This window comes from Mya arenaria, chromosome 14 (genome assembly GCF_026914265.1).
Source record: "Mya arenaria isolate MELC-2E11 chromosome 14, ASM2691426v1".
In the NCBI taxonomy this organism is placed as follows: Eukaryota; Metazoa; Mollusca; class Bivalvia; order Myida; family Myidae; genus Mya; species Mya arenaria.
The window spans coordinates 37151108-37162979 of NC_069135.1; the positions used below are offsets into that span (position 1 = coordinate 37151108).

Here is an 11872-nt window from a genome sequence, read left to right on the forward strand (position 1 = left end):
CAAGACATGCTAAAAACTTAACAATCAAGATGGTCAGAACGACAAATTAATCAGAGCTCAAGTCAATCTAAAAGCAAGTTCCCATATTTTCGCAAATTCTCTTGATTTTCTCATATTTTATCAAATTCTTGTATTTTCTCTAATTCTCATATTTTCCCAAATTCTCACTTATTCTCAAATTCTCTTTATTTTCTCAATTTCTCATATTTTCTCAATTTCTCTTTATTTTCTTGAGGCTTTTTATATGTACTAAATCAAAAGTAAACCCATTATACTTTACACATATTTATTGTATATAACTAAACAACATATAACTGTATATTTAAGTATGATCATAAATTATATTGTATAACAACTAAAATGCATAATTACAGCTACGACTAGGTACAGTCCTCCCATGATAACAGGAAATGCATGAAAAAATGATACGCATGATGACAGTTAAAGCAGATATAAGTCATTATTTTTCCAATAAATGCATTTATTGTATAAATGGGTAAAGCAGTTCACTTTTGTTCAAGCATTTTGCTATCAATAGTGGTAATGGTGTAATGGGTAAAGTTGTTAAATCTTATCGTTTTAATCATGTAGAATGTTGTTTGTGCAATCCCTAGCATATAATGGTTTAACATTCTGCCAAATAAACTTAAATCTGCACTTTTAACATGTTTATTCATCTCTTCAATCTTTAGGATTTTTTTCAATTTAACTTATACATTGTATCTGTCTTTATATCGTGTACTCTTTTGTTCTTATTCTATTTTTTCTTATTTTTATTTATACAAATACAATCAATCAACCCATCAACTATTTTCAAAACAAATACAAGATTAAATCACAAAAAAAACAACATCTAGTGTGTTGCTCTAAAAGGGATTGGAAACAATGTAAAACAATGTTTTTATTACTGAAAACCTATAATCTCACCACTAAGCCATGCTAAGCCATAATTCGAACTGTAGCACCAATATAAATGCATTTAAAGTATTGTAAAGCTATTTAATTTAAATTGCCTATTTTGCTGTACTGGATTAAACCGATTAACATTTGTAACAAAAGATTGTCTTGGGTAGGCTTGTATATACATGTGATTTTTTTTGTTCATACCTCTTTGACTAGTAAATATTCAATTATGAACTGAACTTTGGCAAAAACAACATTTCTTTTAATCAGGGCTTCTGTTAAAGGAAGTTTGAAAGTCTATTACTCCCTGGAAATGGGCTAAAACTTCCAAAATTGATCCCTTGAAACTTGGAAATACAAAAACTTCTATACTTAAAATTTTGAAAAAAAACAACTTCCAAAGTAAAAAGCTTGGAAGTTTAAAATATCAAACCTGGTGTCAATATTACTTTTTATCTTTTATGGTCAGTCTTCATGGAGAATGATTTATTACAATAGAAATATGTGAATTTGGCAAGTTATGCACAGTAACGGTTGCAAACTATTTGATTTTTAACATACTAGTCAGAAAATAGAGGAAAAAATACTGTAATCGAGACAAAAACTTCCACATTTTAGTGAAAAACTTCCACAGAAAGGTGGACAGGAAGTTCATACTTCCAATTTCAAATTCTTTAAGGAAGCCTTAATTAATTCTTAAGTTCCACAAGCACTGACACATTATTACTCATAATTATCAAACTGGACAAGGACAAAGGGAAGAAATCGTATATGCTTAAGTCTTTGGAAACATTATATCAGTTGAACACAATATCTAAAATGTAAGATAACTATACATTACTACCTGTAGGTTGTAGAAATTGTAAAATTTCTTGACATAACAAATGTTATAACAAAAGTACAAAACTTGTAGAATTATCAAATCGATGGATTTCATTAAAAATACTTTGTAGAATCGGTGGACTTATTATCATATATTACTTAAAATGAGAACAACAACATAATTAACTTGGACTGATAAACAAACATACTACTACCGGGTATATGTAAATGTAGCAGCATCATTAGTACAAAATATTGAAAAATAAATTATAATTAAATAACACAAATTTCAAAACACTGTTACTATAAAAACAAACTAATAATTTACACTGTTCAAACCCAATCATCATTTTTGTTCCTGTAACAGAGATCTGACAATAATTTAGTATCAAAAAGAATATTTTTTTTTAATAAAATGCTGCTCAAACTAATATTAAAGCTGCACTCATACAGATTGACTGTTTTAACAACAGTAGTTTTTTTTCAAGAAATGAACCAATCCGTGTGAAAATATCTCATACCAATAATATTATAAAGACTGGTGACAAAATATCAGATTACAGTTTTTAATATTCATGTTTGAAAAATATGAGGCTTCAGAGTGTTTCTAATGCTTTAAGAAAACTGAGTATTTCGGCATAAACAAATTTTGAACATAAATATGAAAAACTGCGATCTGATCCTTTGTCAGCAATCTTATATTACTGGTTTTCAGAAATCTGAGTAAAAATTGGCTCAGTGAGAGTGCAGCTTTAAGTCTCAGAAAGCTACCTGACAGTTTTTATGTTATTAGACTTTTAAGACTTTGTACATTATCCTGTTGTCATACGGTACATTTACAATTATAACATGGTGTCTTACAAATGAGTAGAGCTGTAATCTTAAAGCAGCAATCTCACAGATTGACCATTTTGAAAACTTTTTTATTTTTTGTCTTGGAATGAGCCAATTTTTGTGTAGATGTCTGACAACCAGTGATATAATTACACTGACAAAAGATCAGATTGCAGATTTCATATTGAAGGTCGAAGAATGATGTTTTATGGCTAAAAGCATTACTTACGCTTAAGAAATTTTGAGTTTTCGGCAGTTTTCCAACCTGTGAGAGTGCAGCGTAAAGATAATTTTTCAAATCCATAACTCTTGGTAATGTAGTAATGATGAACGTAGATACATGTGCATATATTTAATGTTTAATATCTGAATGTACTATATATAAAGAACATATTTTTTACATTTCAATGTTATTTACATGTACCTTTATAAGTACAGTTGTATTAGCAGTAATATTATAATTACAAACATACTTTCGGTGGTTCACATGTACATTTATCTAGCCTGAAAGGGCAATAACTATTGATCTTCTTGTTGTACTGTTAAAACACAGCATCAACTGACAAAAATTTCTCCAAGGGCTTCCATTTAAAGTAGTTTGGAAGTATATTTCTCTCTAAAAATGAACTAAATCATCCAAAATAGATTCTTTGGAAGTATGAAAAAATTCAATAATTTTGGAGAAAACTTCCAAAGTTGTATGCTTAGAAATTCAAAACATCAAAACCTGGTGTCAATATTACTTTTATGGTAACATTTTCAATCAGTCTTGAAGTAAAATGATTTATTATAATATAAAATTGCGAAATTGCAAATTAAAGTAACAAGTGATTTGATTTTTTTACACAATAGTTGGAAAATAATGGAACAAATTGTGGGGTTCGAAAGACTTAAACCATCACTTAAATGAAAAACAATATGGACTGTGAGGATGTTCAGACTCCCATTTTTAAATTCTGAATGGAAGCCCTGGTCCCCTCACCTCACATTTACCCTTGCCAAAGAATGAGTTCTATCATCATTTACAAGCTTTGTTAAATGCAACAGAATAGACATAGCCCTTGTAGCCTTTATAAAATTGTCATTTCTTTATCGCAAAACTGATTAACCTCAAAGCACATGAAAATGAAACCTGATTAAGCCGTATGTTGTTTGACAAGGCACAATTTTAATTCCCCACACAAATGTGTAAAGGATGATATGGTGGTACACTGCATTGGGATTGGTCAAAATAATGGCTCGAAATTTTTCAAAATTTCAAAGGGCCAGAGGTCATATTCATAAAGCATCTTAAGTCATTTTCTAACTTAAGTTGATTTCTTAACATTTTCATCGTCAAATTAAAAGAAATGTTTAAGTGTTTTTAACATCAATGTATGTTTTTTTTCAGTAAGATCAATGGGAATTAAGTTAGGAAATGACTTAAGAAATTTTAAGAATAAGCCCCTCATTAAATTCATTTCAATATTAGATAATAACATTTAAAAATTATTGTATTTGTAGTTATTTTGGTTTTTTAATAATGGCAAAACAGTGGACAAAAGGTGGAAATAGTAAAACTATTGATAAAAAATCACAGACAAAATACCCAATTTTTTCAATGCAGATCTGGACAAACATTTGGTATAAAACAATAATTTCAAAACAGAACACACACATATGATCAACAAACATCAGATAGATCATTAGTGAAAAATTAATTTCATATACAGTTAATGTAACATCTAACAAATTGTACTAAGGGCTATTCCAGTAAAACATATAACCCCCTGGAGGAAGGCAATTATTTAAATAGTACCGTATATGGGTGGGTGTCTCATACCTGGGTATGCTAATTTGGACCCCAAGAAGGTAAATTTTCTTCTGTAGGGGTTATAGGTTTAAATGGAATAGCCCTAAACAGTTAAAATAGAAATAAACAAACTTACAAATCAGCAGTAGAATTAAGAAATAATTTACAAAAATGGAAGCGTTTAAAAATAAAATTAAATAATTATACCTTTAAACTGTTTTTAATCATTCTATTGTGATATATACTCTAGATTTATACCATTTTTCAATCACAGGTAAAATAATTTATTTTGATTTCAATGCCATTCACAAGAAATTGTTTTGGATAGGCCTAAAAAATACATTTTGTTTGGGTTACCAGACCCTATCAAAATAGGGGCAGACCCTACTTTTTTTATAATCAGTTGATAAAAAAAACATTTAAAACTTAGTCTGTTTTTATATATAGTTTAAAACCTTTGAAGCTTTATACAGAAGATTCCTTTAACACCATTCTCCAATGATGACGATTACGATTTAATATAAAGCCTAATAAAAAAATGTTTTTGGCCCTAGCAATATTTCCTTATACTTCTCCCTCATATAAATCTATTGACAGACTTGAAATATTTTAGTTGCCTAGGAAAAGAACCATATACATGCACCATTGCAGGGAAGGGGAAATTCCTTCTCTAAACTACCTTGATAGACAATTATCAAAATACTTTGCTTATTTAAAGAAAAAATAAAGAGACCAAGGCTAGCTTCTCAAAATTTCAAAACATTGTACAAAAATTTGTCTATGCACAGTAACAAAATACATGTAAGGAGAAAACCACATAAGTGTGTCTTAACTTACTGATGCCATATGGGCTTATGAATTTATTTATTTTTAGAAAAAACTATAGGCAAAGTTAATGGAAAAACTAATTGTACATTTTGTGCCTTTCTAATTTTCAACCGGTACTTGATCATCTTGGAATGAATATACAATAAAAAATATAATATCATATATTATATAATAATAATAATAGAATTATTATAAAAAAATTAATGGGAGTACAATGGAACCCTGTTGGCTCAAACTCCCAGGGACCGGCAATTATACATTAAGCCTCAGAAAATTCAAGCCAACCAGGAATGCTTATTTCAGTACATAGAAATTTGTCCTTTACATCCGGTTCGAGCCAACAAGAAATTCAAGCCAAGTGATTTCGAGCCAATAGAGTTTGACTGTATGTATAATATACATTTTTAATAGATCAGGAAATGTTAATTAACATAATGATACTAAATATTGGACTAGAAATTTATTTTTCATTTTATATAATTAATTAACTTGTAAAAAAAATCTAGATTATAAACTCAATGAAGTACTTACTTAATATACTATGAGGGAGTTTAAAATAATTGTGTGAGTTTAATGTAAAACATATATTAAAAGACAAATTAATCAATAAACTGTCATATGTGTAAAATATATTAAAAATGCAAATTTTATGATATCATGGATATGCGACAAATGCTAAATGCAGTTTATCATGATGAACAAAATCATACAAGTAAAAGAAGTTTGAAGCTGCACTCTCACAGATTTACTGTTTTGACAACTTTTTCTTTTTTGGTCTTGGAATGAGCCAATTTTCGCTTAAATATCTGAAAACCAGTGATACAAGACTGCTGACAAATCAGATCACATTTTTTCATATTAACATTAAAAAATTAATGATTTATGGCTATTAAAAAGCATTACTAATGCTTTAAGAAAAATGCATTAAAAAATTTTGACCATAAATATGAAAACCTGCGATCTGATTTTTTTGCAAGCAGTCTTTTATCACTGGTTTCGATGCATTTTGGCAAAAAGTTACTCGTTCGAAAACAAAAAAATGTTGTCAAGACATTGAATCTGTGAGAGTGCGGCTTTAAAAAACACGTTTTTTTATACAGCAGTAAATCAAGACCTGAACATTTTGTCTACATTGGTTGTTCATATCCGAACAAATTATAATCTTTGGCATATATCTGGATAATTTTCTCCACTAAATGTGGCTGAATACCCTCATAGAACTTGGTGAGGATATCTTCGGTTTTCTTGGTTTTATACGAGTCTCCCCGGTCAGGAAAATGTATCAGGCGGTCTGCTTTCAGGATTTTCAGGAGTCCGGCCACATCCTCGTCTATTGTTTCATACTTTCCGATGAAATTGTACTTCAAATGACAAGGGTGGCACAAATCAAAGAAAGGAGCCCAGTGCTCATTGTATCTCGTTTTCAGGGTCTTTGGATCCACAAAATATTGCACAAACTCAGGGAATTCAACATCATGACCCTTCTCCAGGGAAAGATTACTTGGATTTTCACGATACAGCTTCACAATCTTCTTTCCAAATTTTTCTTTAAAATACTCATTACCCCTCTGCATAAACTTATTTCTGTAAGCAGACAACAATCTCTCAAGGGGTTCTCGAACAAACATAATTTTTTTGTAGTTGTTTAGTCTATATTTGACTCCTGCAGCAGGGAATGAATCAAGATATCGTAAATATGTATCGTAAGAGCCATGAACATCACCTGCTGGTAGCTCCAGAGGATTGGTCACATTCATTTTACCCGTAAGAAGTAGGAACACACGCTTCAAGTTTGTACACGCAACCTTGGGTACATAGCAGTACAAAGTCTGGTACCTGTCATCTACGATTATATGATCTAATTTGGATTTCTCTATGGATTGGAAGCTGGAGCCATTCGCCTGAAGTCTGTTGCATTCTTGGCGCAAAGTGTTTACCCGTTTTTTCATCTCTGTGTTAAAACTGCTTTCAACGACCTAAAAATTAACAATACCATATGACAAGTAAGAACCTGCAATTCAAAAGATAATCCTGAAATACTTTTGTACTTTGTATAAAAAATAAATAACACCCACACAGTATTTTATTTTTATATTAATATCATAAAGAGCGCTTCTTAATTTTATTTTATTATTTATTAATATCTTTAGAATACAACCTACATTTTCAGACAATAACAGTTCAGGTAGGCAATCATTAGTACTAGGCTTAATCATTAAGCATTTCACCAGTGTTTGAAGGTCCACCTTAAAAAAAGTGCCACTCATTCGATACACACTCCCTGGCAGAGTTTGCGTTTACAATGTGTCAACCAATGAGGAAGTATTCAAAGACAGTTTAATGACCTGAAGTAACATTTGAATGATTAAGAAGGGCTCATTAGCTACGCTCACTGAGCCCATTCTTATTCATTAAAATGTTACTTCATGTCATCTAACTACATGTATTACTTTAAATAAACATAAGGACAAATTACAAAAAATGTGTTGGCATCAATAATCTTACCATTGAGTTTCCAGGAAATGCTGGTTTTCTTGCTTTGTTTACTAGACCTGTAACAAACAAAAGAATGTTTTTAGTTTAAACGTCTTGCTTGCCTACAGTCACAAAATATGCCCATCCTATTTTTACGACACTAAGTTGCTGATAACTGGAGGGGACACTGTTCAGCTTTTGCCTATTCAAGGGTCATAACTCTGGAGAGACTGAGGCAACATGGCTGGTTATCGAATCTGACTGACATAATTATTCTGCAAATACACATTCTGACAAGTTATTTAAATGACAAAACAGTTTTGATTTAATTTCAATAAATAAGGGTGATAACTCTCAAGGTACTACAGCAATATGGCTGTTTATCAATTATGTCCTTTTGTTTGGTTGTAAAGGCACCATTTTTGTAATACCATAATATAAATTAACTTGTAGTCCTGGATATCAAAAATAAATTGTCTCATATCTCCATTATTTAGAATTTGGCAACTCAACCCTTAAAACAAAAAAAATGTTGCGATTCTGATTACCAGACTGACTTTTTTTTTAAAGTCCTTAGTCCAACTATTGTTTGTAAATATAAGTATGGAAATCGCTTGGACAACTGCAAAAGTAAACACAATAAAATGCTTTTACAAAAAAATGTTTTCCCTACCTACATTTACCTAGCCTATTATTTATCAGCATGTTACCAGAATAACAACATTATTTTTGTTTGGTCTAACACTCTATCTTAACATTTTCCCCTCCCCTGAAAAAATAGACAAGCTATTATTATGTCCATGGCATGATAGGTTTTATCAATTCATCATACCAAAACCACTACTGGCGAGCGAGGAGAAGGAGCTGAGGTAAAGTCCTCCCATCAGCAAGCTTGTGACTGCCAGAAGGGCCAAGAACGTCTTTGTGAAGCGCCTCATGCCGCACCATGACAACCTCCAATTAACTAGACTGTAGAAATATGTTCACATATAAGATATGATATGATAAAATAAATGAAAAAAAACAATAAAGAAATCACAAAAATATACTATAAAGAATTTACTATGTTCAAACTGGTATGACATTAGGCAAGTCAGGCTTTTTGCCAAGAGCTTTGTGAAAGAACAGACACTGGTATAAGAACCCCGAGATTTTCAACAAAAATACTGTTGATGTAAATTGTCTCACTTCCACAATTATGGAAACCACATTTTACTTAATATCTTAAAAAATCTTTAAAAAAAGAAAGAGAATCTGTATAAGAAGAGGTGAAAACCTTACATAATGATTTCGATATTACGGCTTCTGATATTCAAGCAGTAGAGGCACATTTGTTAATTTCTCCTTTAACATATTTTTTTAACTCGCCATCTCTAGAGTCATACATGTGATAACGTCCCGGACGTCCGGGATTGTCCCGGAAATCGTATCTCTGTCACGGAGTCACGGAGAGTGCATGATTGTCCCGGAAAGTCATAAAAAAAAAACGAAAAAAAATAATCTCGGAATCGGAATCGATTATCTTAATTTTACCAATGTAAGTCAGCTATTTTGCCTGTCCGGGACACTGGTCGTAAAACACAGGACATGTTGACACTAATCCGTTAATTGGTACGTGTGTCGTCGAGGTCATCATCAATCACCCGATAATTGATCTATCGGCATATTGTTGTGCTTAACGAGTGGTGGAGGGTTCTTGTTTACAAATTCATTGTTTTCATATGGAATTGTTTGGTCTTATGAATGATAGCTTTTAATTGATGAATTGATATTTTGCACACATTTTACCGACAAACGAGCATGAAGGTAAGTTCAAAGAAAGTGACAAAATGAGTAAAAAAAAAAATTAAAACACGGAAAACATCCCATTCCTTTCAAATTTCAAAGTCGATACGTGGTTATACTTTAAACAACTTACGCGTCGATAAGGATTTTAGTGTTTTTAACTTTTTTTCGAACTATCGTGTGTATTTTTAGGCCGAAATAAAACTGACGATATGGGGTTTACAGGTGGTTATATAGAGTGCTTTAATCACGTGACCATGGTAAGTCACGGGATCGCTTTATACAGCCGACTGTTGACATGTCTCTATCAAAATTATATGCATCTCCAAACGGAAAAAAGCTCATCGACTGGAAAATCTTCTTTATCGTCTGGAAAATATTGTGTCATAAATTGCAAACGTTTTAAATGTGATAAAAAAATAAATATGTTCTCAAAAGCGCGGGAAAACAGGTGCCCGTATAGTTGTTTATTTCCTGTTTTGATGAAACCGAAAGTAGACTGCATAATTTATCCTCCTGGTTAGCACTTCATTTAAAACCTGGGAAAATATCTGGTGGTTTTATTTTTTCAAGAAAATGCAGAAAAAAACAACCATGTCAAGTAAAAAATATGTCTTGGCAGTCAAAATAGGTACATTTTCCCGACGTTAAAAACGACTAAAATAGCCCCAGATATGCTCTAGAATGCACCACAGACGTTCCCCATTTAAAAAAATTACCAGGGGGGCAGGCCCCCGGACCCCCCTAGTGTGCGTTGACATTACGACGAGTGTCCCGGAATCGACCCAAGAAATTATCACATGTATGCTAGAGTACAGAAGGTTGCAAGGTGATCTTATACAAGTATTCAAATGATACATCCCATCGACATACATGACATATTCCTGGAGACCATTCTAGGGGATTTGTTCAAAAAGGCTGAAATTCAGGCAGATTTTTGTAGTATTCAGGGGTCAACATAACTGCAAAACCTAAAGATGCGCGTGCGCCCTCTGACGTCACTCCCCCGTGTGCTACATTTTGATCTTTAAGGTATTAACATTGAATGGCATTTTTTTAGTAGAGTTCTCAACAAAACAAGATGAAACTGCAAATGTGACCAAGACAAGCCTATGTATTGATCTACGTCATTGAATAATTGATCACGGTAAACAAACGCGTGTTTTAGCTGGTGTTCGGGATTTGTGCCCTGTTCGGAAATGTACCGTCAACCAGTACAGTCATTTGTTTACATTCGGTTTCACTCACATACTGTGGTTTCACTTTGTCATTATTGCCTGATGTAAAATCTCATTAAAAAAATGTTGTTGTTAAATTCCGTGGGATTTTTATTTCCCACCGGGAGACCGGGGAATGGATCGAAAATCGGGGTGGGGGGGGGAGGCGGCTGGGCGTGGTCAAAACAACGCATCCTGCCCCTGTGCGACAAAGAGGCTGATGGATCTTTTCTCACTCTCAGTCGCGAATTTACATTACAGTTAACAAAATAGAAATCTAAAGCAATTAATGTGTCTATTTAGAAACGTAGCCGTTCATTTATCACATAATAGTTAATATTAAGCAATTTAGTTCCAGGGATTGGGAATAAGAATGCACTCAAACAAAAGAAATGATCATTTACCTTAATTTGTTTACCAAAAAATATACTTTCATGAAACTGACAAAAGGTTAACAACAACTAAATATCCACGACTGTGTACTAGACTGGTACCCTACGTTAATTTTTGATAAAAAAGAGAATAAGGGTACCAATCTACTGTGTACCAGGCTGTCAATCGGAACACCTCGGCCAGTATCCAACAGGAATACGGGTTTATTAGAAAATAATCCAGCGATCATGGCCAGGGGCGTAGCTTGGCAAAAATCAATGTGTAGGCCCCGTAGTTGTAGGCGGGTCCGGGTGCAAGCCCCCCGGAACATTTTGAAATCCGATATCGCCGCAGCTGTAATTTGGGGCATTTTTGAAGCATATATTGAAGGAAAATAAATTTTATAATTTTGTAGCTTTTGCCAAGCTGAGACGTATATTCCATACATGTTCTAAAGCAGTTCAAACTTTCACCAAAATTAAATTAACAATAACTAAAAAAAACTATCCGTACTGTATTCAGAATATATTTATTACGTGTACATATAACCAACCACGTCAAGTAACATGTAAGTAATCAGATTAAGAAACCGTCATGAAAAGACATCGCACAAATCAAACACTTTCTGTAGCAATGGCCGGCTATACTTGCTTCAGAAAAAGTTAAGCTTCATGCACTTCCTTGAAGCAAATGTATTTATATCATTATTAATGTCGACGTCCATTGCATGTCCTTGTGAATATGCCGAGAAATGCCAGCGATGACATCCTGTCTGTGCTCATGGTCGACCGTAAATAGTTCTTGATTCGCTTCATTGCACTAAACGCTCGTGCGCATGATGCTG

The 11872-nt window shown here is 32.6% G+C and overlaps 1 protein-coding gene across 1 annotated transcript; it reads right to left on the reverse strand.

Moving 5' to 3' along the window:
- Nucleotides 1–275: 275 nt before the first annotated feature.
- On the reverse strand, nt 276–11101 carry LOC128217989 (carbohydrate sulfotransferase 11-like). Its single transcript, XM_052925477.1, has 4 exons — nt 11061–11101; nt 8487–8623; nt 7685–7731; nt 276–7155 (listed from the first exon to the last, which is right to left on the reverse strand). Exons 1-4 carry the CDS (start codon nt 11090–11092, stop codon nt 6307–6309), a joined length of 1065 nt encoding a protein of 354 aa, XP_052781437.1. The 5' UTR covers nt 11093–11101; the 3' UTR covers nt 276–6306.
- Between the last annotated feature and the right edge of the window lie 771 nt (nt 11102–11872).

Excerpts from the sequence above, each read along its gene's own strand:
- LOC128217989 (XM_052925477.1), bottom strand. The coding sequence starts at position 11,092 with ATGAAAGTATATTTTTTGGTAAACAAATTAAG. Across the intron at positions 8,624-11,060 it reads TTTTTGGTAAACAAATTAAG|TCTAGTTAATTGGAGGTTGT; the intron begins GTAAATGATCAT and ends ATATTTCTACAG. Across the intron at positions 7,156-7,684 it reads CATTTCCTGGAAACTCAATG|GTCGTTGAAAGCAGTTTTAA; the intron begins GTAAGATTATTG and ends GTTAATTTTTAG.